At 46.0% G+C, this 26,805-nt stretch overlaps 1 protein-coding gene across 1 annotated transcript in view; it reads left to right on the forward strand.

Moving 5' to 3' along the window:
* Positions 1-1,317: 1,317 nt before the first annotated feature.
* The window catches only part of LOC308483134 (IgGFc-binding protein-like), a gene marked incomplete at its 5' end in the record, with an annotated part of 44,950 nt that continues 19,462 nt past the window's right edge, over positions 1,318-26,805 (forward strand). Inside the window, 14 exons of the mRNA XM_081016719.1 lie at positions 1,318-1,478; positions 2,433-2,928; positions 5,570-6,128; positions 7,377-7,975; positions 9,982-10,546; positions 11,927-12,126; positions 13,452-13,844; positions 15,429-15,715; positions 16,947-17,212; positions 19,195-19,793; positions 20,933-21,503; positions 24,036-24,529; positions 26,081-26,369; positions 26,478-26,630. Of these exons, the coding sequence (XP_080872845.1) occupies positions 1,318-1,478; positions 2,433-2,928; positions 5,570-6,128; positions 7,377-7,975; positions 9,982-10,546; positions 11,927-12,126; positions 13,452-13,844; positions 15,429-15,715; positions 16,947-17,212; positions 19,195-19,793; positions 20,933-21,503; positions 24,036-24,529; positions 26,081-26,369; positions 26,478-26,630 (5,632 nt within the window). The remainder of the gene's footprint in view (positions 1,479-2,432; positions 2,929-5,569; positions 6,129-7,376; positions 7,976-9,981; positions 10,547-11,926; positions 12,127-13,451; positions 13,845-15,428; positions 15,716-16,946; positions 17,213-19,194; positions 19,794-20,932; positions 21,504-24,035; positions 24,530-26,080; positions 26,370-26,477; positions 26,631-26,805) is intronic.

Genomic DNA, 26,805 nt, shown 5'->3' on the forward strand with positions numbered 1-26,805 from the left:
CTCAGATCTATCTAGAACTGTTATCATGTGGGGCCAGCATCACTTTCTTGAGTACAGTCTAGGCAAGAGCTAAGCTATGGCTTTTAATTCTGCTTTATTCTGCCGAACCCTTTTCTAGATCAATGGAATCAAGAGCCTTCTTCCTGTGACCCTCCTTGGTGGCAAGGTCCGAATGCATCAGAGTGGATTCTCAACTATGATAGTCACTGATCTGGGGGTGGAAATTTCTTACAAGGGGAGTCAACATGTGGAGGTTGCTGTTCCTGCCAGCTACCATAATGCCACCTGTGGCCTCTGTGGAACCCTGAATGAAAACCCCGCTGATGATTTCTCGACTCCAAACAGATCCCTCGCGGCATCAGCAGCTCTGTTTGCTAAAAGCTGGCAGGTGCACTGTGCGGAGGACCAGTGTGGGGACACCAAAGAGTTACCAAGCTGCCCTTCAACCGAATTGGCTCTTTTTTCCAGCCCAGAGTACTGTGGCATCCTGAAGGAATCTCCAGGTCCTTTTGCAAACTGTGCAAAGGTTCTGCCTCTCTCCAGCTTTGTGCAAAGCTGCACGTATGATCTTTGCACATCTGGGGGCAATCGGACAGTACTGTGTGAATTTCTCCATATTTATGCTGGACGTTGTCAAGCAGCAAACGCCATAGTTGGGCAGTGGAGATCGGATGCATTTTGTCGTGAGTCAACAATAATAATGGTGGCAACAATCACCTATGAGCCCCTGTTTTCCAGCCCAGGCTTGTTGTGAGGACAGCCTGGTGGGGTAGGGAGCCTGAGGCCTAGCAGCTAAATGCAGCCTCTCTAGGGGCTGGAGGGACTTTGGGTTCAACAACATCTGGGAGGCCATAGGTTCCCCATTGCTATCTTATGAGAAAGGGCCAGAAGAAGAACAGGTGTGTGTGTGTGTGTGTGTGTGTGTGTGTGTGTGTCTCTGTGTCTGTCTAGTCCAGGGTTTCCTAAATTTGAGTCTCCAGCTCTTTTTGGACTACAATTCTCATCATCTCTGACCACTGGTCCTGCTAGCTAGGGATGATGGGAGTTGGAGTTCAAAAGCAGCTGGTGACCAAAGTTTGGGAAACCCTGGTATCAACTCAGGTACCATGTGCATTATTTAGGAACCTAATTTTCTTTTCAAGCCCAGCCATGCTATTCAGCAGGGTGAAGTGACCTTCTTTAGCTTGCAGAGAGTTGGTAAAGGCATAAATTGGTGTTTGAATGGTGCAGCACAACTTAATGTATGGTGCAGCAAAACTTTATGAAAAGTTTGGCGTAGCAGAGTGTGTATGTTTGCACTCCTCTCCAGGCAGCAAAATGTCTTGGGCCAGCACTGATTTCCTCTACCCCTCTTCATACATCCTTTCTCCATCAGGAATAACTTGTCCAGAGAACAGCCATTATGAGCCTTGCTCTACTGCCTGCCCAGCCAGCTGCTTAGATTCTACAGCCCCACTTTATTGCAATGAGCCTTGCAGGTAAGGACAGGCAAATCCATCAGTTTTGGTTTCTTTCAGTTTTTCAGTTTTCCAATCACATACTCCTCATTCTTAGTTTGCATTTTTTTTAAGTCCTCAAGAAAATCCATCAGCATTTATTGCAAATTTCTCCCAATAGACACATATTTGTGTGCAATTTCCCCTAATAGAATTTTGCAAAGCAGTTCCCCCTAATAAAATGCATTTTTGTATCTTATTTTCACAAATGTATGCATTTTTATACACACTTTACCTAAGCATATGCCCAAAAATGGAAAAAAGAAGTCCCAGCAAAAGAAAAATGGATACAAAAACTTACTGAATATGCAGAAATGGCAAAAATTACCGGAAAAATAAGAAATCAAGATAACAAACTTTTTATAAAATAATGGAAATGGTTTATTGAATATTTACAGGCAAACTGTAAACAGATAAGAACATTGCCAAGGTTATTGTAATAACCTGCAGTTTTATAAGAGTATACACTTAAAGTAGATGAATAAGTGAGCAAATTAAGTTAATTTGGATATGCAGAAAATATTACAAATAAATTTAAGGAATCACAGAAAGAGGGGGAAGGAAGTCACGTTTTGAAATGTTCAAATGATTGTAAAATTATTGAAATGTATAAAATTGGAAATCATAAAGAAGCATATGCATTTCTGTACACATTATTGGCTGGAGAACTGCAGTGCAAAATTCGCAGGAATTTCGGCTTGAAAAGTACGAATTAGGAGGACTCACCTCTAAACGTGGGTGCCAACTCCTTGGGGCCCTGGGTGCCTGAGCACCCACAAAATTCCCCATGAAGGGGCTGGGCACCCACAAATTTCGGTGCCAGGGTCATGCATGCTATACTCACGGCCCTGGGCTCCCATGGTTGCGGTGCCAACCTGACACTCCTGCCTCTAAATGTGAACTGAATTGACTTTCTTCCCTGTCCCCTACTTGCAGGGAGGGCTGCTTTTGCAACAGAGGCTACATTCTTAGCGGAGGAGCTTGTGTGCCCCTGGACCATTGCGGCTGCATTCTGAACGGCCGGTATTACCAGCTGGGAGATGACGTGATCCTGACAGATACCTGCAGCCAGAAATGCTCCTGTAGGCGCCCTTCCTACCCCATGGAGTGCCAGAAGCATGCATGTGGGGCTCTGGAAACGTGCAGAGTTGTGGGCGGCTTGCTGGGCTGTTACCCGGCGACCTTTGGCAACTCCTGGGTGTTTGGGGACCCCCATTACGTCACTTTTGATGGGGTCACATTTGACTATGAGGGAACGTGCAAATACACGCTGAGCAAGTACTGTGCCCCCCAGGGAGCCCTCCCTTACTTCGCCATAAAAGTGGAGAACGAACACCGGGGCTCCTTGGCCGCAACATGGGCACGTCTGGTGGAGATAGACGTCTATGGGGAGCACATTGCCGTAGCGGCTGGTCAGTACGGCAAAGTGCAGGTAAGGACCTTGTCCGTATTCTTTCCTTGTCTGGTTCCACCTGGCATTATTTTCTGTTGCATGGCGGAAAAGGATCTCAGTGGTTGGATGCACAAACACTTGGGCAGGCTTGGCAGAGGAGGAGGAACACGGGCTGCATGCAGATGCAGACCTGGACCCCTGTTGTCACACTCAATGGGATGCATGTTCTTAATTGTGTGTTTTATTTATCTGATGGGATTTGTATACTAGTTAATCGTAGGGTTGCAATTTGTCCGGAACTTCCCAGGTACATCCTGAATACTGCACGATAGCAGTGTCCGGGCGATAAAATGTCGGTTGTGTCATTTTCACTGATTTTCCTTAAAAGTAGCTCAAAAGCGTCATTTTTTTGTGATTTTGCCAAAAAAAAAAAACAACAGTCAACAACTTTGGCACAAAACAAAAAACTCAACAACTTTTCTCTCTGGATTTTCACTGTCTGGATTCTTATAAGCAGTTTACAGAAAATAAAATGCACATTAAGATTATAAGTAAAAGTCATTTAACCTACTTTTTTTTTTTTACAACATATAAATAAAATCAGCTATTTAAAAAAAGATGTGTTGTTTTCAGCACTACACCTCCAGCATCTATCTGAATTAGCCACTGCCTTTCTATACAAATATTGTGCAGTCCAAGGGCTGGTGTCCATCCTGGGTCTCCTGCAAGTGTGGTTCCCGAATCAGCAGCGGGTGCACACATAGAACCCTTCCTGCGTATGAATTACCCTTTGCTACAAATGGTTGTCACCTATACTCTTGAATTCATATTGCAACTTAAGCCGGTGGCGCTTATTTGGCTGGTACAATATCTTACTTACGAGTCTTACTTTGGATCTAGACAGTGCTTTTTTTCTGGGGGGAAAGCAGGGGTTTGCATACCCCCTTAAACATTTTGTGAATCTAAGTTTGGCCTCATGGAGGGGCAGTATTTCAATATGAGTAGGAAAATGAGAGTACCCATACATATTTTTTTGGGGGGGGGGAGCGCCTGGAACTAGCTTTTTATTGTAGCTTTGCTAGGATGTACTGAACCAGCAAATTCTGAAGATGCCAAGGTTTGGCCAGTGAGAAATTGTGCAATGGTAAAACCTTCAGAAGGTATTACATCCACAACTGAAATGTTTACTTGCTTATTAATCAGGAGAGAGAGAAAATAAAGTCGTACCTTGGTTTTCAAACAGCTTAGTTCTCGAATGTTCTGGCTCCCGAAACCTGGAAGTGTGTGTTTCGGTTTGCGAACTATTTTTGGAAGCTGAACATCTGACGGTGCTTCCGCGGCTTCCGATTGGCTGTAGGAGCTTCCTGAAGCCAATCAGAAGCCACACATTGGCTTTCAAATGTTTTGGAAGTCGAACGGACTTCCGGAACAGATTTTTTTGACTTCCAAGGTACGACTGTAATGTGGAGCTCATTGTTCAAGAGTTCTCTAGTGGGATGCGCCTTGGGGTTCCAGTGTGAGGGCTTCCTCTATGGCTTATTCAGTCCGCAATAACTTACTGGCTTGCTTAATATGTAAAGTGAGTGTGCTGCACCCTTTTGTTAAGTGATGGAAGGAATGTAACTCTGGGTTAAATTGGTTGCGGTGGTTGCTATTCAGTAATCCCCTGAGAGCACTCTGTGGTCCAACCACTAATATGCGGCATAATCTATCTGACAGAAATGTGGGTAGAGAAAACCACATCAGTAATTTTTTATTATTATTGAAATCAATAAAGTGGTTTGCTCATTAAAGTAGGCTTGGCTACGTCCAACGACAGTTTGGCTTGAGAAATGTATGCTGCACCAGCTTTAAAAGTGCCTTGATAGACAAATCACACGCACCTCTTCTATACTTGTTTGGGAAATGGGAGGAAAAGGACTGGGCTGCAACAGAGCCATTCCCCTCTAGGAACATTGGAAGCTGCTTTTAATGAGTCAGACTGCTATTCCACCTGGCTGATTGTGCATGCTGATTGGCAGTGGCTCTCCAGGGTTTCAGGTAGGGAGTCCCTAACTGCCCTAGGTGGAGATGGTGGGGATGGAACCTGAGGTCCTCTGCATCTTCTAACACTGAGCTACTGCCATTACCAAAAAAGTAATGGATGGTGGAAGGCTTCCAAAAAGATTGACGATCGTCAGAGTTGGGAAGGATGGTCTGTTGTGACAAGCGGACGTTCTCCGGGATGTCAACCCTACTCAGAGATGCAAGGGATTGAACTGGAACCTTCTGCATGTGAAGTATGTATAGATGGAGCAGCTATGACCTTTATCCATCTAGGCTGAGTTGTGTTTGCCCTGTGCACTGAAGTATCGTTACAACATTTTGTTCTGCCTCTCCTCTACGTAGCTATATACTTCTCCCATTTTAAAAACACCATTAAGTTGTCTGAAACCACATGCCCCACCCAGAACTTGTGATGGGTGAACTTGTGGCTGGACCGTGTTGCTGAACTCCAACTCCCATCAGCCTCAGTCAGCATGGCCAGGGATGATGGGAGCTGGAGTCCATCAACATCTGGAGGTCACCAAGTTGGGAAAGGCTGTCATGAAGGCCGCTTAAGGATTTGGGCCTGTCATTCACTGTGAATGCAGCCGTAATGGTCTGAGAAAGACATCTCCCTGCCTTTCTTTCCATTTAGCTGAACGGCATCCTCCTCCAGCTGCCTTTCGACTTTGGAAACGGGAAGATCTATGGCTACTATAGTGGCTTCTCTGCCATCATCCAGACCGATTTTGGCCTCTTTGTCTCTTACGACTGGTCCTACTATGTGTCATTTTCTGTCCCCAAGTCCTATTCCGGACTGCTCTGCGGCCTCAGTGGAGACTTCAATGGGAATCGGAGCGACGACTTCAAAAGCCCCAATGGCACTGTGCTCTCGGATGCTGCCACTTTTAGCAATAGCTGGAAGGAGGCCAGCTCACCTTTCCACTGCACAGTTGTTGGGTTTCCGCCACGCTGTGACGAAGACCTGCTAGACCGGTACTCCTCTGTGAGCTCCTGCGGAATCATCCGCGATCCAGATGGGCCATTTAGACTCTGCAGTGACCCCGATGTGACACAGGCCCACTTCGAGAGCTGCGTGAAGGACATGTGTGTCACGAACGGCAGCAATTTGTGTGAGGTCCTGGGCACGTATGCCCAGCAGTGCCAAATTCATGGAGCCATCATTCAGCCCTGGAGGGAGATCACTGGGTGTGGTAAGGGATTGACAACTGACATGTGAACTGCAATAGCAATACTGGTCACAGTGTTTTAGAGCAGTTATGCTATGATTTCTAGAACGAGAAAGAAAAGCTTATTAAGTGGTCCACTGGGACCGCCAACAATTTTTTCAACTGGTTTACAGAGGGAGAAGAAAAAAGTTTGAGAATCACTGCTTTAGTGTATTCAGAGAATTTTGAACACATTTTCTCACTCATCCTTACAACAGTCCTATAAGGGGTGTGTGGGGGGTGAGGATGGGACTGAGAAATTAAGGCTGGTAGAAACAGCATCAGTGCCTGCTAAAGCCACAGCACCAAAACAAAGTTTGCCACTGAAGTCTGCTCTGCAATCCTTTTTAAAAATAAAATTAAAAAGTTGCATCTGCCAGATGTCCATTGCAATCAACTCCTCTACAATTTTGACCTATTTACTGATAGCAGAATAGTTTCTTTAATTACTTTAGTAGTTTATAATAATTTCAAAGGTAATTAAAGATAGGAGGTGCAGCTGGCATTTTCCCTGGAGATTAATTTCCAGTATCATAAGCAGTAGGGACGCGGGTGGCGCTGTGGTCTAAACCACTGAGCCTCTTGGGCTTGCCAATCAGAAGGTTGGCGGTTTGAATCCCCGCGATGGGGTGAGCTCCTGTTATTCAGTCCCAGCTCCTGCCAACCTAGCAGTTCAAAAGCAAGTAGATAAATGTGCAAGTAGATAAATAGGTACGGCTCAGGTGAGAACGTAAATGGTGTTTCCATGCGCTGCTCTGGTTTCGGTGTTCCATTGCACCAGAAGCAGCTTAGCCATGCTGGCCACATGACCCGGAAAGCTGTCTGTGGACAAACGCCAGCTCCCTCGGCCTGTAAAGCGAGATGAGCACCACAACCCCAGAGTTGTCTGCGACTGGACTTAACTGCCATGGGTCCTTTACCTTTTTATCATAAGCAGTGCTTGGACGAATGCTGTAATTTCTCCTCACTCCTGGTTCATGCATCTTTCGGATAGGATTTCTCTATTCCCTCGACAGCAAGCATCTAGGAGTAAATGCTTGTTATCTCTGTCCATGGAGATAAGAACAACAGATAACTCTGTCACAATTATTCACCACTTAATTACAACTTTTGAGGAGCTCTGAAAGCTGCGACCGACCTGCTCAGCTCCTTCCCGGAAGTCGGTCTCCTCTACAGTGTTGAAGGAGCTGCACTTTTGCATTCTCAATATCTTTTCGTTTGTGCTTGTTTCAGAGTTGCGCTGCCCTGCCAACAGCCACTATGAGCTCTGTGGACCTTCCTGCCCTGCTTCTTGTGCCCACCCAGCTGTGCCCTCTCGTTGCCGGACTGGGTGTGTCGAAGGGTGTCCATGCAACCCTGGCTTCGTGCTGAGTGGCACCGAGTGTGTGCCTCGCCAGCAGTGTGGCTGCACTCACGGTGGAAGATACTACCTGACTGAGGAAACCTTCTGGCAAGGAGAAAACTGCAGTAGCTTTTGCCGCTGCGATAGCACCACCCATGCCGTCATGTGCACCCTCTCATCCTGTAGTCCTGGAGAGTTCTGTGGCATTCACAAAGGCGTTTATGGTTGCCACAAGCTGTTAGGTGGCACTTGTTGGGCTTCGGGGCATCTCCACTACACTACATTTGATGGCCGGCATTATGACTTCTGGGACACCTGCAAGTACATATTTGCAGAGCTGTGTGCGGCAAACACATCTTTACCCTTCTTCAGGGTTGAGGTTAAGAACAAGAAGCTGCACAACAGATCTTTGTCTGTGACCTCAGAGGTGTTTGTGCAAGTGGGCACCCATCAAATACACCTGCAGAATAGACGGCGGGGAACCGTCAAGGTAAAGAGCATGGGGGAAAGCTCTTAAGCAGGGGCAAGCAGGCTTTTTGCTCCTACAGCATTGGCAGGGGTGGGGCCACACTAAGGAGCTGCATACAGGCTTTCCCTGCCATGTAGGGGGCGGGGGGGGAGAAGACCCTCCCTTAGTGGCGGAGCTTCATGCTCTGGCACCGGGGGGCGCAGAGCAGGCAGGGGCAGGGCTAGTGCACATTCCAGAGGAGTGGCGCACCGCCCGCAGGGGCATGACGCGCATCCTGGGGGCATGGCATGATCCCTGTGGGGGCATGGCACCCAGCACAGGCAGGGGAGCAGCCGTGATGGCACCCCTCCAGGATCATGCTGCCGGGGGCGGTGCACTCCACCCCCCACTCCTCTTCCTCCGCCAGTGTCTGCCCCCACCTTGGCAGGGTGAGAGAATCCCCTTTGAAAGCAGGGGTTGCATTGGTGACAGCCACCTTTTTTCAGTTACAAAGACTCTCCATGCTTTGGTGGAGAAGAATACAATGGGGGTGCAGTCAGCCCCACTGGGAAGCAGTCTTAGTGACATATTTGCAGCATCACCTGCAGTGGTTGAAGTTCCATGGCTCATACGGTGGCAGAGCAGCCCCCAAAATGGGTAAAGATGGTGGTAGCAGAGGGACCACCCAGGAGGCCATGTTAAGAGGGCCACATGTGGCTCACTGATTGCCCACACATACACCAGACTGTGGAGGTAAGGTCCATCCTGCTCTTGTGAAGAATCTGGTCGGAGCTATGATTTGTAGCGAGATGAGATGCAGATACAAAATTCAGAGAAATGGGGCGTGGGGAGGGATTTTAAAGATGAAGAAGGAGTAGGGCAACAACAGAAGAGAACTGACATAGCCATGGGCATATAAATTTATTTTATTTTATTTTGACAAAGTAATAATCACAAATAAATAAGAATAAAAATGTGCACCCCACCACTGAGACCATTTCATTGTAACTATTCAACCTCCCAAAATTTCAACACCTCTTGTGATGGTTTGACCCCTTTCTGTTTTTACAGTACAAATTCTACAGACACCTTCCATATCTCCTCAAAATCATTTCTCCAGCATATTCCCCATCCTACCTTAATGGCACATGTTAATTTATCATTAATAGCTAAATCCCACACCATTTTTCCATTTTATATTCTGCTTTCCCCTTCCACTTCCTAGCTATAATAATTCGTGCAGCTGTCAATAAATTTGTGAGCAAGTCGTTCAAAGCCTGCGAACCTTCCATCCCATCATAAATTGATAATAATGCTACCTCTGGACTTTCAGTCAGCTTTAACCTAGTGATTTCTGTTATCATATGAAAATTTAAGGCAGGCTTCCCTAACCCGGTGTCATCTAGATGTCTTGGGCTGCAAATTCTATCATTTCTAGCCATCAGCCATCCTGGCTGGGGATGATGGGAGCTGTACTAAAAAAAACTGGAGGGCTCCAGGTTGGGGAAGAATGTACTGAGGAGGCAATCGGGTTGGCTCATAGTTAGGCAAGGATTATTTCGCAACAGGAGCTAAGATGCAGAGTTGGAGTAAAGCAGGTATGAGACTCATGCAGAAGTCAAGGAGAGACCTCAGTGAAACAGGAAACTAGACAATGAGAGTGCAAGAGACCCTGGAACCAAGCCTAGTCAAGGCAAAGTCACAGCAATGAGTCTCTTGATGTCCAGGTAAGCTACCCGATCTCACCAAGGCCAGATTAGTAAAGATTCCAGGACAATTGTTGTTTTGGAGTTGCCCTTAGATTGGCCACTTAAGCCCCACATGAAACGCATCACTAAAAGTGGGGGCACCAATCTGCATCAAATTTGCACATTGAAAATTCTACACTCAACTCCTGAACTTTGTTCCAAAGTAAGGAGAACAGGAATGGTTTCTTAAGGGCCAAAGTAACTTCACCACCAGAAGCCTTGTTGCGGAAGAGAAGCGTACCAGTTCCTTGATGACCCTTCAGATTAACCAGTCTCTGACTTTTTGCTTGTTTCAATCAGATTGATGGGATAACTGCAAACCTTCCAGCCAACGTTAATCAAGGAGAAGCTGTCATTTATGAGCATGGAGTGTACACAACACTGAGAGCGAAGTTTGGCCTGGCAGTGAGCTTTGACCTGGCCCACAGCCTTTTTGTCACCATCCCCGCCGAATACATGGGCCACACCTGCGGGCTTTGTGGGAACTTCAACGGAGCTGCCGCTGATGACTTTATGATGCAAGACGGCTCCTTGGGGAAGAATGTCTCCTACTTTGCTGCGGGTTGGAAATCTGAGACTGTGCCGGGCTGTGACGGTGGCTCAGCTGACCCCTACCCTCAGTGCCTGGAGCAGGAACAGATCTTCCAGGCAAAATGTGGATGTTGGATCATCCAGAACCCCACTGGGCCCTTTGCTCCTTGTCGGTCTGAAATTAGCCCTGAGCCCTATCTGTCTGATTGTATATTTGACCTCTGTGCCTCTCCAGGGGACAGCAGGGTCCTGTGCCAGTCCATTCAGAAGTATGCCGCAGCCTGCCAGAGAGAAAACCTGATCATCTCAGTTTGGAGGAACGATACTTTCTGCAGTACGTATCTTGGAGCTGTGTTACACTTGAAGCAGAGAAATCTGTCCGTGTTGGTTTCTCATCATTTCTCATTTTTCCCAGTCTTAAGTTCAGTTCTCCACATTTTTGCAACGGTTTGCGATTTAAAAAATGCTCATGAAAACCTGTAAAAATGTAATTGCACACTTCCCCCCAGTATACACATTTTTTGTACTGTATTTTACCTGATTTCCCATTTTTGCAAAGCAACTTATATAATGCACTTTATATGTTATTTTCACTACTATATGCATCTTAACGCACACTTTCCATTAAAAGAAGGATTTTTTTGTACACAGATGGGAGCTGCAGAAAAGTGTGAAATTTGAAAGATATCAGAACATGCAAATTAGGTAGATTCTCACTGAAATTCAAGCTGAATTCCTTCCCCTTCCCTACTTACACGCACAACAATTACACTACATGGACATAAGAAGAAAATGGTTATAATTATCATTAAACTTTCGTATTTAGGGGGAAACATGCCCATAAGGAGAGAGAAAATTGCTTTCTGTTTCACCGGCCTCACAATTTACTTTATTTATTCTCCTCCATTTCTTGTGGTGGAAAAAGTATGTAATAATAATAGCTCCCCCTGAAAAGGCTGCTGTAATTTTTAAAAGGCTTTTGCTTCTCAGTGGGGTGGAAATTGCAGAATTTTACAAACTCGGTATGGTATTGAAGTAAACTTTACTCAGAGGAGATCCGTTGAAATTAATGAACACGACTAAGTTAGGTACATTGATTTCAATGGCTCTGAATAAAACTTAATTGAGTACCACCTTGGGGCTCAGCAAAAATGGACTCCCAAATTTCTCCATGGTTTTTGTGGGTGACAAAATGGGTGTGTAATGGGGACTGATATCCTTGGAGAGGGAGCTGAAATTCTCCAACACCTTATCTCTGAAAACTGTCTTGTTAAAATTTGGTTTATTTAATGTTGAATGAAACTCTGGGCTGCTCCAGACTGGTGGTTGTCGTTGCTGTTGTGTTGCAAAACGTTACTGATGCACAAATAGTGCATTAGCAGTGGGCTTATCCACACACCGTTCTGCTAAAGCTCATACCAATAACAAACTTAGTTGGTCTCTAAGGTGCTACTGGAAGGAATTTTTTTATTTTGTTTCGACTATGGCAGACCAACACGGCTGCCTACCTGTAACCATTCTGCTATGTTAGTTGATCCACAGCTGCAACCAACATTAACGTCAGGAGTGCAGAAACCATTTTGCCAAGCACCGTGTAGGGGAGGACTGAAATCCTCTTTAACGGTTCAGGAGGAGGTCGAAAAAGAAAAGATAAATCTGAAACTTGCCAGAAAATTATTTTCAGGAAAAGCGCTTTCTTCTTCCCCACCCCTAGATCTCCAGTGCCCACAACACAGTCACTACGAGCTCTGTGGCAGTCCTTCGCATCAGTTGTGCTTCGGGACCTGGCTCCAGAACGTCTCTGCTTCTACTTGCTCTGAAGGGTGCTTCTGTGACGATGGTTACTATTGGAATGGCAATGAGTGTGTCCTGCCTGAGCAGTGTGGCTGCAAGCATGATGGGCGCCACTACAAAGTGAGCTGGTTGTCCAGTCCAGTCAAAGACAATGTTATAATAATAATAGTTATAAGAAAAACTGCTCCCTTTCCCTTTTGGGGTACGGTGGTACCTCGGGTTAAGAACTTAATTCGTTCCGGAGGTCCGTTCTTAACCTGAAACTGTTCTTAACCTGAAGCACCACTTTAGCAAATGGGGACTCCCACTGCCGCCGCCGCGCAATTTCTGTTCTCATCCTGAAGCAAAGTTCTTAACCCGAGGTACTATTTCTGGGTTAGCGGAGTCTGTAGCCTGAAGCGTATGTAACCTGAAGCATCTGTAACCCAAGGTACCACTGTATTCCAGAGCCTGTATAGAGTCCTTAAGTGAGTTTCCTATTGGTAGGACAAAACAACAGAGGCCAACCAGATTATATTGAGAATCAAAGTGGCTAGTAAGCCTGGTCTTTATTCAAGGAACTGTTATAACAGGGTCCCCACTCACCACACATAGAAGGGAGGGAGAACCCTGAGCAATGGTGCACAAACCCTTATATAGACTTTTGAAATTGCCCACCCTGTAGCCCAAAACCACCTCCCCAAAACATCATACATACATCACAGAAGGAGGCGGTCTACAGCAGAAGTCCTGTCTGCCAGGATATGTTATAATGGTCACTGGTTGCATTACCTGGACAGCTTGGCCATTCTTTTGTGATGGTTAATACTTTAGTTCCTGAATCCAGGTCACAGGCTCAAATTCATACACAAATACGCCCTTAAGACAGGATTTGCAAGCAAAAAGACAATGGGATGGCTTTCCCCATTTGCCTCCCTTGCTGCAGAGGAATATTTGAAGTCATTGGGAGAGTCAAAATGGCTCCAGGATTGCTCTCCCATACTATTTCAGGCACATGGTTCATATATTTAGATATGTGCATTTATGAACATTTATTCTATATTTGAGACCTTAAAATTCTTGTAATGTTTGTTTGTCTGTTGTACTCCACCCATCTGACTGCTTTGCCCCAGCCATTCTGGGCAGCCACTTCCAACAAAATATAAAGGAACATGGCAAAACATAAAACAATAAAAGCTTCCTGAATAGTGCGTAATTTGGGAGGGGTTATAGATCAGGAGTGGAGCCCTTGCTTTCCGTATGGAAGGGACCAGGCAGCAGGTTGTGAGCAACACCTGGGCCTGAGATTGTAGAGGGCTGCTAAATAAGTCTCTTCTGCTTTAAGGCCACTTCCTAATATTACCCAAGTTATTACCCTAAGGCAGGAAAATGTCTTGGGCCAGCTGCGGGTACATTGAAGGAGTTATACTATATGATGGCCATTTCCCTTTGTCTTCCTCATGCAGGTTAGAGGCCATATCTGGCTGCCCGGCTGTGCTAAAAAATGCATCTGTGACCCCCAGGGCAATTTCCGTTGTTTCGCAGCTAAATGCAACCGGGGCCAGCAGTGCGCCCTGAGGGACGGACAGTGGGGCTGCCAGAGTTTCCTGACCACCTGCGTTGTGACGGGAGACCCTCACTACTTCACCTTTGACGGTGCAGTGGTGCACTTCCAGGGCAGCTGTGACTACGAGGTCTCTTACACTTGCAACTCTTCCCGGGATTTCTCCTTCCGGGTTATGGCTGCCAACAGGCATTTCTGGAAACCCAGCGTATCCTTCGTTTACCGAGTTGAAATCTGGCTCCTCACCAGCCACTCGAGTTTCCACATCGTCCTAGAGAGAGGCAAAGCTGCCCATGTGAGTTGAGGCGGGATGCTCACTGTTATCAGGCCTGTGAGCTTGCGCTGATTTAGTCAGCAGGGCCATGGACCTGGTTTGGATTTGGAACTGGAGGGTGTGTGGCCAGTGGCGGCTGGAGCCCATTGCAACTGGTAGGGTGGCTGGACAATGGTAGGCAGAGTTAGAACGAAAGATAGGGGGAACCAACTGTGGTGATCACACAAGGTCCCCGGACGTTTCACCGTCTATTGATCCCTGTGCCACCACTTTATTTCTCGCTGCCACCACCCAGGCCCTACCTGGTACAATACTGAGTCCAGTCAGGTTTAAATTGGAACATAAACTTTTGTTTATTTATTGCAGTTTAACAAGCGTGTGGTTTCATAAACAGTATTGGTCAATTACATGCATGGGGTGCCTATCCAGACCTATAACTTCCGCTACCTGCTCTCACTCACTAAACCACCTCTCTGATATTTGCTTGTCTTCCTAGCCCCTAACTGTTCCTGACTCAGCTTATTTCGCTACACTAACTCAACCTCCCCACAGACTCTATCCCAATTCACTCCCACTCCAACCAACCACCCAACTCCCAACAAACTCTCCCCTCCACCCCTCCCAGAGCTGGTTTTATAGTCCCTCTGACTCCACCCCTCCGGGTTCCAATTGGGTAACCTGTTTAACTATTTCACCTCCAGCACTCTCATATGTTAACGTCACACCAACTAATGCTAGTTTGGCCCCCGCCCTCCTTTCTGCTGTGTTGCCGGAGCAAAACTGAGACCAAAGCAGAGGTGGTTGGCTGGCATTGTCTTCTTGTAAGTAAGGGAGGCAGCTGGGGGGGTGGCTGAGGGCAGACCCAGGTTGGTGTGGCAGTGCCTACTGAGCTACCCTCTGTTGAACATGGCTGGTTACCAGGCAAGAAAACAACGAACAGGGTGGTGATACAATGACTACTGCAATCGACACGAGATAATATTGACGCAAGGCAACTATCTGTAAACAAGCAATAAGCATCCATAAAAATGGCAGAAGTAGGTTCTTTCCCAAATAGGTTTTATCTTAAACAATAGCAAACACAGTAAATAAAGAGTTCTCTTGTGATATATCAGTGGTTCAGTGCTCATTTCTTCTCTTTCCAAAAAAGATTTTGGAAATTCTATTAAATAGGAGGTTTAACAAACTGAAGGACTTTGTCCTCTTTCTATGCTCCTCCCGATGGAAACACACAGATGGAAACAGATATATCCCTACTTTAAGTCATTCACATACTGTCTTTTCCTGTATATTATTTATTACAAAGCTTGATGACTAAGCTCTTTAACGACGAAATGTCTGATTACCAGACCGACGTCTGAGCACTGAACCACTGGTATATCACAAGTGGACTATTTATTACTGCATTTGCAATTGTTCTAGATAAAATCTATTTTGGAAAGAGAAGAAATGAGCACTGAACCACTGATATATCACAAGTTAGCTCTTTATTTACTGCCCTGGTTCAAGACCCCCACCGCCTTACTGTTAGCAACATAGCTAACAGAAAAAACAAAGCAAGTACTACAGAAACTGCTTTTCCCCCCCTGCCCTTTTAATATACAGGTTAATGGCATAAGGACCCAATTGCCAGCCCATGTTGGATCCATTGCTCTGATCTTCAGACTGAGGCACATGGTGGTCGTAAGAACGAAAGCCAACTTGGAGATCCAATTCAATGGGGCCAGCAGTTTGTTCATCCGTGTGGGCCCAGAGTATCAACATCAGCTGTGTGGGATATGTGGAAATTTCAACGGTGATGCCACTGATGATAAAGTCCTGCTCAGTGGAGAGAAAGATCTGAGTGATGCAGAGTTTGGGAATGCCTGGATATCAAGCACCAGCCCCAAGTGGTAGGAGTATTCTCTTTCCCCCAGAGCTAAAATTGAACCTGCTCTGTTCTCCTGTGACCTATATTCCATGCAAACAGGGCTGGTCCTGCCATAAGGCAGAGTTGAATTAGCCAGCTTAGACAGCAGATGCCATGGTGTGTCACACAACCTGCCCTACACCTTGTAAAATAGCCTGCTGGCCTCAGATGCTGTGTGTTTAAGTAAGATTCAACCACTAGTCCACTGAGATTCTGTACACGGAATTGTGGGGGAGCCATTTTTTAATTTTATTTTTTGCCTCGGGTAGCGAAAAATCTTGAGCCAGTCTTGCATGAAACCCTTTCTTAGGGAAACACAACTGCCCAACCTTATCAGCAGAGGTGTTGGAAGAAAAGCAGTTCTCTCACAAGGCAGTCCTCTCTCTCTCTCCAATTGCCGCTAGAGAGGCTGTTGACATATTATCTTCCCCTAAGGAGAAGAGAGAAGAACGAGAAACACTCTGGTGAGCTACCATCCAACTCCCAGTTGTGATTCCTCCGTGCCCCAATGGCCACCAGAGGATGTTTTGATATTTGATAGTATTTAGGGGATGTCATACATTTTGCATTTGACAAGTAGGCCGCTTATGACATTTCCTATTTTATGATTTCCTTTTTTTAAAAAAACACCCAATACATCTGATTAGATTTGAAGTTATTAAATGTTAAATTCTGTTTTGTTTTGCTGGTTGTTTTTCAAAATCACATTATAATGTGGATTATTCAAAATGTGAAACGGCAGAATTTGGCAAGAGGGTGAATTTCAAATATTTTCAGAGTATCCGTCATATTTACCAAGGGCAAGCAAATTTTTGTTCAGAAGAACTTTCTGATATGATTGTGATTCGTGATCATTTTAAATGATGAGATTAGTTTAACCGGTTTTCCTGATTGTTTCACATGGATATACAGTGTAACATACATTATAAACCACCTTTGAGCTAGCATTTTAACCAGAGTGGTGCAAAATGTTTCAATTAATAAACAGCTGGTTCTCCTTCAGTCTTGCCACCATTCTTGGGACTCAGCTAGTCTGGTAAAGAAAAAGTGATTTATATGCATTGTATATGCGATATAACATTGTGCCACCAGATGGCAACGTGGAGTCCCGTTTTTCTTTACCTGTTTTCCCTGTTTAAATGTACAACGCTGTAGACTGAAACGCTTCTTTGATGTGCCTGGATCCAGCCTTGTTCTTCCCATGATTCTTTTAGGTGTCAGAACGACACTGGGCGTCTTCATCCATGTCCCAAACAACATGTGTTTGAGCGGAAGTGTGCTATCCTGATCAGCGATCCGGGGCCCTTCTCCGAGTGCCATTGGCACAGAAGCCCTGACCCTTATTATGAGTCCTGTGTTTATGACCTCTGCCAGTACGGACAGGCCAACCGCATGCTATGCGGAGCCATTGAAGCCTATGATGAGATGTGCACCATTATTGGTGTGAAGGTGACAAACTGGCGTTGGGAGATTGGATGCAGTAAGCAAAAAGGGGTATTTGCTTTTATGTTGAAGTGCTTGCACATTAGGCCAATAACTACTTCTGCCTGAGAGCTTCCTCAGTAAGATGCCTGGACCCCTTGCAAGAATCTCTGGTTCAAGACTGCCATCGGTTTCTGCTGGGTGAAAGCTCAGTCATTGTGGAGCATATGTTCCACATGCAGAAAGCCCCAACTTCTCCAGCTGGAGCTGGGAAAGCTTTCTGTCTAAAATCCTGCCAGTGACCATACAGTTGTCACCTAAGCAGCAGGATAGCTTATGTGGTTCCATCTAGATGTTGTTGGACTCCAGCTCCTATCAGACCCAGCTAGCATCACCAGTAGTTGGTGGTGATGGGAGTGTTAGGATATAGTGACATTCCACCTTAAAAGGGCCAGGCATGACTGTTGTGTATCACATGCCTGTTTACATCCAGCACAGTCTGCTGGGAACTTCCTTTCTTTGTATGTTGCTTTTGCTATACTGCTGTTTTGCTGGACACAAAGGCATGCACACATGTTTTCCTTTGTTCCTGAACTACAGTATGTTGAATAAATGCTGTACGTTTTTGCTTGCACATCTCTCTGTCCGCCTCTTCGCTGTGAGGTGCGTGCACAGAGCGTGCACAGGTCTCTAAATGTATCTGAGGCTCGTGTCACTGACTGACTGATGCTGTTCCACGGGAGACCGGTGATCATCTGGAGCCAGCTGGGGGCCTGCCTGGTGCCCCCGTCTCCCCACATAGCTGTCAACTTTCAGATTTGAAAATAAGGGATCAGCAGCCTCACCTGTCCCGGGGACAGTCTACGGGATATCTAACAATCCAGGATAGCAGCGGGAAGCAGTGGGAAATGGCGCTGGAATAAGGGAAATTCCTGCAAAAAAAGGGATGGTTGACAGCTATGTTTCCCTGGCAGTATCCCAACAGGGAGTTGTAGTCCAACAACATAGAAACATAGAGTTGAAAGGGACCCCGAGGGTCCCCTAGTCCAATCCTCTGCTGTGCAGGAATCTCAGCTAAAGCATCCATAACAGGTGACCATCCAACCTGTGCTTTAAAACCTCCAAGGAAGGAGAGCCCACATCTGGAGGGCACCCCATTGTCTATCCTCCTGCAGACAATACAAGATGGTTTCTAGGTTGTTTCTGGTGCTGCTGCTGTGAGTCATAAGGACCCCAAGCAGGTTCTCTCCTACATAGAGATTCAACCATTCTGTGTGTGCACTAAATAGAAAAGAGGGGTAGAATAATCATTACTAATAGCTGTGTGTCTATAGGACAATAATATGCCCCTAACATGCATGCAATATGCATATCAATGTAATATTCTTGACATCTCTGTCAAAGCTGCTGAGAGTCTCATAATTAAGATCAGCCCACAATATCTTTGGGACTACAACTCCCATCATCCCTGACTATTGGCCATGCTGACTGGGGCTAATGGAATTTGCGCTCCCAAACATCTGGATTAGACAAATGGATAAGTCAAATGTCTTATGGCTAACCTCTCAAACATAATTTACCTTTGCCTCCTGTAGGAACCGTGATAATAATAATAATAATAATAATAATAATAATAATAATAATACATTATTTATACCCTGCCCATCTGGCTGGGTTTCCCCAGCCACTCTGGGCAGCTTCCAAAAAAACCCTAAAATACAATAACCTATTAAACATTAAAAGCTTCCCTAAACAGGGCTGCCTTCAGATGTCTTCTAAAAGTTTGGTAGTTATTTTTCTCTTTGACATCTGGTGGGAGGGCGTTCCACAGGGCGGGTGCCACTACCGAGAAGGCCCTCTGCCTGGTTCCCTGTAACCTGGCTTCTCATAGCGAGGGAACCGCCAGAAGGCCCTCTGTGCACCAAAATGTTTGACCGATACAAATGCAAAAAAAGACAGACCTTACCAGGACTTTGCCTTGATATGCTAAGTTTGAGCATGAACGGCTTCCAAAGCATTTCACGTTTTTCTCCCCCACAGGTTTTACCTGTCCGTTCAACCAGTATTATGACTTCTGTGGCCCGGCCTGCCCAGCCACTTGCGCCAACCTCAATGCACCCTCCCGTTGCACAAAGCCCTGTGTGGCAGGCTGCTTCTGCCGAGAAGGCTATGTTCTTCACTCCGGGGTGTGCGTGCCCAGGAGGATGTGTGGCTGCATGCTGGATGGCCGCTATTACCAGCTGGGAGAGGAAGTGATCCTGACAGACACTTGCAGCAAGAAATGTTCCTGCAAGCAGCCTGCGCGCCACATGGAATGCCAGGAACATGCCTGCGGGCCTCTGAAAATATGCAAAGTTGTGGATGAAAAACGGGGCTGTTACCCCATGAAAAACGGCACTATGTGGATATACAGCCATTCTCGCTACATCACATATGATAATCACGTTTATGGTTTCCGAGGCGCCTGCAAATACACCCTGACTACCTACTGTGGCCCCCCAGGAAAGCTTCCGGGTTTCACGATCAAAGTGCTGAATACACACAAGGCCTCCCTCGTGGTGACGACAGTGAAGCAGTTGGAGCTCGATATCTATGGGGAGCAAATTATTATAGAAGCAGGACAGGAAGACAAAATACAGGTAAGGCTTTGCTGTGTTATCCCTTGCTTCTCTGGCTCCCTTTCTGCCCCAAATGTAGGATGCAAAGGGCTCATCATACTAGAACCTGGGACATTCAAGACAAGCAAAAAGTAAGTATTCTTCACAAGGCACATAGATAAAGCTTTGGGATTTGCTTTGACAAGATAATGTGATGGCTATCAGTTTGGGTCTGCACCAAATCTTTCAGCATTCATTGGATGCCTACAAATTCTAGTGTTATGAAAGAGAGAGAAGAACTTATTTCTATCTGCCTTCTACATAATGTACAGCCGTACCTTGGTTGTGGAACTTAATCCGTTCTGGGAGTCTGTTCGACTCCTCGAACGGTTCGAAAACCAATTGGCTGCAGGAGCTTCCTGCACTCAATCGGAAGCCGCAGAAGCAACATTGGACGTTCAGCTTCCGAAAAATGTTCGCAAACTGGAACACTCATTTCCAGGCTTGCGGCATTCGGGAGCCAAAATGTCCAAGTACCAAAGCATTCAACAACCAAGGTATGACTGTATACAGTTTCAGAAACTTCTGTCATGCCACCTCTAACAAGCTTTTTCTCTAAACTGGGAAGTCTCAAATACTGCAGCCTTTCCTCCGCCCCCTTGACCATTTTGGTTGCCTGCTTCTGAACCTTTCCCAACCCTTCGATATCCTTTCTGAGCTGAGGTGACCAGAACTATAAACAGAATTCCCAGTGTGGTCACAACAAAGATTTGTATAACAGTATTATGTTATGGGCACTATGATATTGACATAAAAATTCAGGCTTGAAAACGGAGACTTCTTAAAGCGCAAGTTGGCATAAAATGCAGGCTTTGTCACTGATAAACTAAAAAAAGACTTCATGCCTATTCACGATTGTCCAGGGTACCACCTTCATTCAACGAAGCTAATCTGGAAGGCTCTGTTTCCCTGCCACCTAATTTAATGCACTATTTGTATTTTTATGGTTTGATTGTACTTTTTTTTAAAGAAATTGAGAACTGCCCAGAGAATTCCTGTTATGCGGCAACCTTTTTAAATGTTGTTAATAAATAAATAACAAATGCATCGCTGGCAAGCTTAAACCCTTGGCCTTGACATACACATGTCACAGAATGTTCGCATCCCCATTTTTGTCCTAGGTAAATGGGTACCTGATGAACCTGCCTGTCACCCTCGCATCAGGGAAACTCAATGCCTATTGCAGTGTCTCTGGCCGCTTCGTCATCGTTGAGACCGATTTTGGCCTCTCTTTCTCCTATGACTGGGTTTTCTACGTGTCTGTTTCTCTCCCCGAGACTTATTCCGGCTCCCTTTGTGGCCTCGGCGGAGATTTCAATGGGAACCGCCTTGATGACTTCAAGACCCCCAATGGTACTCTGGTAAAGAATGCTCATGCGTTTGGAAACAGCTGGATGCATGCAAGCTCTCCGTTCTACTGCAGAGCAGTTGGGGCTATGTCTGAGTGCAGCGAGACTGAAGTAGCCAGGTTCAGATCGAAGGACCGCTGCGGAATTATAAGCGATGTGAACGGGCCGTTTAAACACTGTAACAGCCCAGAAGATGCTCGGCTCCACTTGGAAAACTGTGTGAGGGACATGTGCACAAGCATAAGCGGCCTCAAGACTCTCTGCGAGTTGCTGCAGAGTTATTCCCAGCAGTGCCAAGCTAGAGGCATCAACATTCAGCCGTGGAGAGAGATTGCTGGATGTGGTAGGCAATTTTTCAGTAGAGAAAAATATATTTCGGGTACAAGACTCTTATTTTTCTGCAGGATTGCAGGAAATGTGTGGGCTCCATTGGGCACAGAATTCAGTGTAGACTCAGCTTCCTATTCTCCTAGAGCTCATGGCTGAGAAAGGGGTGCTTTCAAAGTCTGTGGGTGATACTGAAATCACAAAAGAGGAAATTGCTAAGTAACAGATCTAGGAGGTCAAAGGATGGTGTTTAGAAACGTGTATGGCTTTTGCCGTGACTAGCTGAACCATAAACAAATTAGGCAAAATAATTTTAAAATGCAGGATGATTTGTGCAAAATAGGGGGGAAATGTATGCTGGTTCCATCTACAAGGTCATAATAGTCACATTTTGGGGGGACAGAATTTTAATTATTTTAGCACAGAGTGCATATATGCAGCATGGCCTGATATTGTTCTTTGACACTGAAATCTGACTTGGCCACTTTCTGAAAAGCTAAAAAAGCACTGAGTATTTCTGTAACATTTGGCTATATCAGAGAATAGAATTTCTTTTTGTCTTCCCAACCCAAGCAAGCCTTTTGGGCTAAAAGCAAGCCGTCAGGCAGTTTTATTTAATTTTCACATTTCAGTCCCTACAGAGTATCAAAGCAGAAGGCCTGGAAAACACGTTTTCTGAGACAGGGCTTTTTAATTTTCTAATTCCAAAGTGCAACGTGCAGGCTTCATTGTGTTTGTCCTCAGAAGGACCTTCTAAAGGCAAAACAATAATGTGAAAATGTTTTACAAGCAAGGTGGGCCTTTATCTCCTGTGCCATCCAGGCATTACAAGAGACCTACACCAAAGTGTTGTATTCTCTGTCCAGGAACATTCTGGTTCAGGTCCCCAGTTCGTGTGGAACAGAAGCTCCATTTGGGGCATGCAGAGAGTGATGGGGCGAGGGAGAGACGAAAGGCGTTAGGATGGAGGAGAAACTTAAACAAGTGTTTTATTGCTATAGAATGAGCAGCAGATCTCTGGACTAGGAAAAGTGCTGTTTCCCCTTGCTTCCATCCTGAAATATTCCCATTTAGTGTGGTGTCGGAATGCTTTTAAATCTCCCAGTAGTCATCTGCCTACCCTTAGCCATGCCTCCAGGTGTTCTGCTCCTGGTGACTGGACTGGGATGTGTTCAAGATGGACAGCTCCTAGGGGAGCTCAAGCTGGAGCAGGTATAGAAATGTTGCTTCAACACAGATTAACGGTGGCTTGAGCCTTAAATAAGGCTGCAAATATTTTTTGCTTTTGAACTGCTGTGCAAGCATGGTACCAGCTAAGTTTGATGTTGAAGGAATTGTAGAACTCTTCGGGAGGAAGTCTAGGAAGCTTCAACAACAACAACAACAACAATTTATTTATACCCTGCCCATCTGGCTGGGTTTCCCCAGCTACTCTGGGCGGCTCCCAACAGAATTAAAAGCACAATAAAACATCAGAAATTAAAAACTCCCCTAAACAGGATTGCCTTCAGATGTCTGCTAAAAGTCAGATAGTTTTTTAATTTCTTTGACATCTGACAGGAAGGCGTTCCACAGGGCGGGTGCCACTACCGAGAAGGTCCTCTGCCTGGTTCCCTGTAACCTCACTTCTTGCAGGGAGGGAACTGCCAGACGGCCCTCAGAGCTGGACCTCAGTGTCTGGGCTGAACGATGGGGGTGGAGACGCTCCTTCAGGTATACATGGTGGGCGTTGCTTCTTTCTGCACCAGTTTATTTTAAAAATCTGGCTGTGTGCACATCACCAGCTTGAAATGCAACCAAGTTATTCCTTTTCTCAACTCGGATCATAGCTTGGGGGTTTTTTTTTGGGGGGGGGGAATACATAAAAATGCTGAAGTTCATAAATAAACAACCAGATTGATACAGGATAGACATGGGTTGTGGCTAACGTTGTGGTAGCGCTGTGGTCTAAACCAATGAGCCTCTTGGATTTGACAATCAGAAGGTCGGCGGTTCAAATCCCCGTGTCGGGGTGAGCTCCCGTTGCTCTGTCCCAGCTCCTGCCAACCTAGCAGTTCGAAAGCACACCAGTGCAAGTAGATAAATAGGTACCACTGTGGTGGGAAGCTAAACAGCATTTCTGTGCGCTCTGGTTTCCATCACGGTGTCCCATTGCGCCAGAAGCTGTTTAGTCATGCTGGCCACATGACCCGGAAAGCTGTCTGTGGACAAGCGCCAGCTCCCTCAGCCTGACAGCGAGATTAGCGCTGCAAGCCCATAGTCGCCTTTGATTGGACTTAACCCTCCAGGGGTCCTTTACCTTCCTTTACCTTTTACCTGTGTTTAGTCCACTTCCCAAACTAGCAGTGGGAGTGAACTGGATGCCTGGGAGTGTGTGCAAAGGCTCAGTCTTAGCTAGAAATAAATGAATATTCTATGTGATGTTTTTATTTTCCAGACTTTACCTGCCCATCAAATAGCCATTATGTACTCTGTGGTTCTCCCTGCCCTGCCTCTTGTGCTGAAATGGCTATGCCCAAGAACTGCAGCTGGTCCGCATGTGTCGAAGGATGCCAGTGCAATGCAGGGTTTGTGCTGAGTGGCATCGAGTGTGTGCCTCTGGAGCAGTGTGGCTGCTTCTACAAGGGACAGTATTACCTGAAAGGGGAAACCTTCTTCCTGAAAGGAGAAAACTGCCAAAAGATGTATCAGTGTAATGGACCCACCTATGCAGTCGTTGCTGTTGAGTCCCTGTGCGGACCTGGACAATTCTGCGGTACCCAGAAGGAGGTGTATGGGTGCCATCCATTGTTGGATGGTATTTGTCAGGTTTCTGGGTTTTCCCACTATGTCACTTTTGATGGGTGGCATTATAGCTTTCAGGGCACCTCCACATACGTCTTGGCTGAACTGTGCGGGGTGTCCAAGCCTTTACCAGCTTTTAAAGTTGAACTGAAGAGTGAGAAGCAGTCCAGCAGCCCATTATCTGCGGCATCAGAGGTGTTTGTGCTGGTGAACGACACCCAGGTACATCTGCAGAGCCGACACATGGGCAGAGTCAAGGTAAGAACATTCTTATGTATTCACAGCTTGGCTAATTTATCATCATCATTTTTAATTTGTATACCATCTTTCTATCTTACAATACTCAAGGTGGTTTACAAGCTGAAGAAACAAAAAAATGTACATCTTATAACAATCTAATGCAACGCAAAAATGTGATAATAAAACATAACTTTTAAATAGGCAACCTACATCAAAAAAGTAACGTTCAACAATCATTAGAATAGTATTAAATAATAATAACATATAAAAGTTAAACAGAAATCCGCTCAACAGTTACAATTAATAATTTCTAAACTATAATCAGTAAAACAATGGCAAGCCACAGTACAGTCATACCTCGGGGTTAAAGACGCTTCGGGTTAAATCTTTTCAGATTGCGTCCCACGGTGACCCGGAAGTACCGGAAAGGGTTACTTCCGGGTTTTGCCGCTTGCGCATGCGCATACGCTCAAAATGATGTCACGTGCATGCGCAGAAGCGGCAAATCGCAGCACGCACAGACGCGGGTTGCGTTCTGCTCAGGTTGCGAATGGGGCTCTGGAACAGATCCTGTTCGCAACCAGAGGTACCACTGTACATAAAATAATACAATACAAATTGAGAAGCAGAGACAAGAGGGTGGTGGGGCAAGGCAGGTGGAAGGAGGCCTTGCCTGACAAAGTCTCTCACCTCACAGTTCTTCCTCCAGGCACAGCTTCCTTATGAGGAGTCCCAGGGCCAGGGGGTGGGGCAAGGCAGGTGGAAAGAGGCCTTGCCTGATGGAGTCTCTCCATCTTATTTATTGTTAGGGTGCTTACTAAGTGCTGTTATATTCCAGTTACGACTAAAAGAATCAACCATCTGCAACTCAAGGTGGTGGACATAAAGTCAGGGTAAGGTAAAGGGACCCCTGACCATTAGGTCCAGTCGTGACTGACTCTGGGGTTGCGGCGCTCATCTCGCTTTATTGGCCGAGGGAGCCGGTGTACAGCTTCTGGGTCATGTGGCCAGCATGACTAAGCCGCTTCTGGCGAACCAGAGCAGCGCACGGAAACACCGTTTACCTTCCTGCCGGAGTGGTACCTATTTATCTACTTGCACTTTGACGTGCTTTCGAACTGCTAGGTGGGCAGGAGCTGGGACTGAGCAACGGGAGCTCACCCTGTCGCAGGGATTCGAACCACCGACCTTCTGATCAGCAAGTCCTAGGCTCTGTGGTTTAACCCACAGCGCCACCTAAACAATTCAGCTCACAATGAAATCGAGCACCATTAAAACAGCAACAGATGCGTTTTAAATCGGCATCCTGAAAAAGCCCACCTTCTGCTGCAATCCTGTACATTCACCTGACAGCAGAACCCATGGAACTCAGTGTGGCTTGCTCCTAAGCGGACATTGTAGGATTGCACTGTAAATAAATAGACCTCACTTCCTCTGGCAATTAATACTTGCTGTCTCCCACATGCACTGTGAGAAATTGAAATACTGTCTAGATACAGCTACCTGTCGTTTTCTAGAGTGATGGGTTTCGGGGAAGAAAGGTTCAATGTTCTTCTTTTGCTCACACAGATTGATGGCGTGGTCACAATCCTTCCAGTGCATTTAAAAAACCAAGGAATTGTCATTTACCAGCATGGGTTTTACACAGTTTTAAAGACAGACTTTGGGCTAACAGTGAGCTATGACTTGGCCCACAGCGTCTTTGTCACACTTTCCCCTCAATACCAAGGCCAGGTATGTGGGCTGTGTGGGAACTTCAATGGGGTCGCTGACGACGACTCGGAGACACGCAATGGATCTACAGTGAAGCATGCCTTGGACGCTGCCCTAGACTGGAGGTCAACAGACATTCCCCATGGTGCCTCTTCTGCTATATTTGGTCGGCGGGGAAGTCTCGTCCAATCTATATCTCTGTGCTGGATAATACAGAATCCTGATGGGCCCTTTGCCTCTTGTCACTTGCAAGTTGACCCAGAGCCTTATCTGACGCGTTGCATTTTTGACCTGCACATCTCCTCCGGGGACAACAACGTCATGTGCTGGTCCATTCAGACATATGCAGCGGCCTGCCAAAGAGCCAATGTAACCCTCCGGCCCTGGAGGACGGAATTTTTCTGTGGTAGGTCCATTTTGTGAAACTCGGAACATCCCACAGTTTTGGGCTCTGTCCACATCGGCCCACTTCCATTGCAGCCCTCAAACTTCCATTTCCCAATGCATGACTCTTACAATTGGTCCTCAAGGACATGTTTGCTTAAACATATGTGCTTTCTGTTGCTGTGACTACTGCATTG

The sequence above is a fragment of the Podarcis pityusensis genome, assembly GCF_964106645.2.
Source record: "Podarcis pityusensis genome assembly, chromosome: 8".
NCBI lineage: Eukaryota > Metazoa > Chordata > Lepidosauria > Squamata > Lacertidae > Podarcis > Podarcis pityusensis.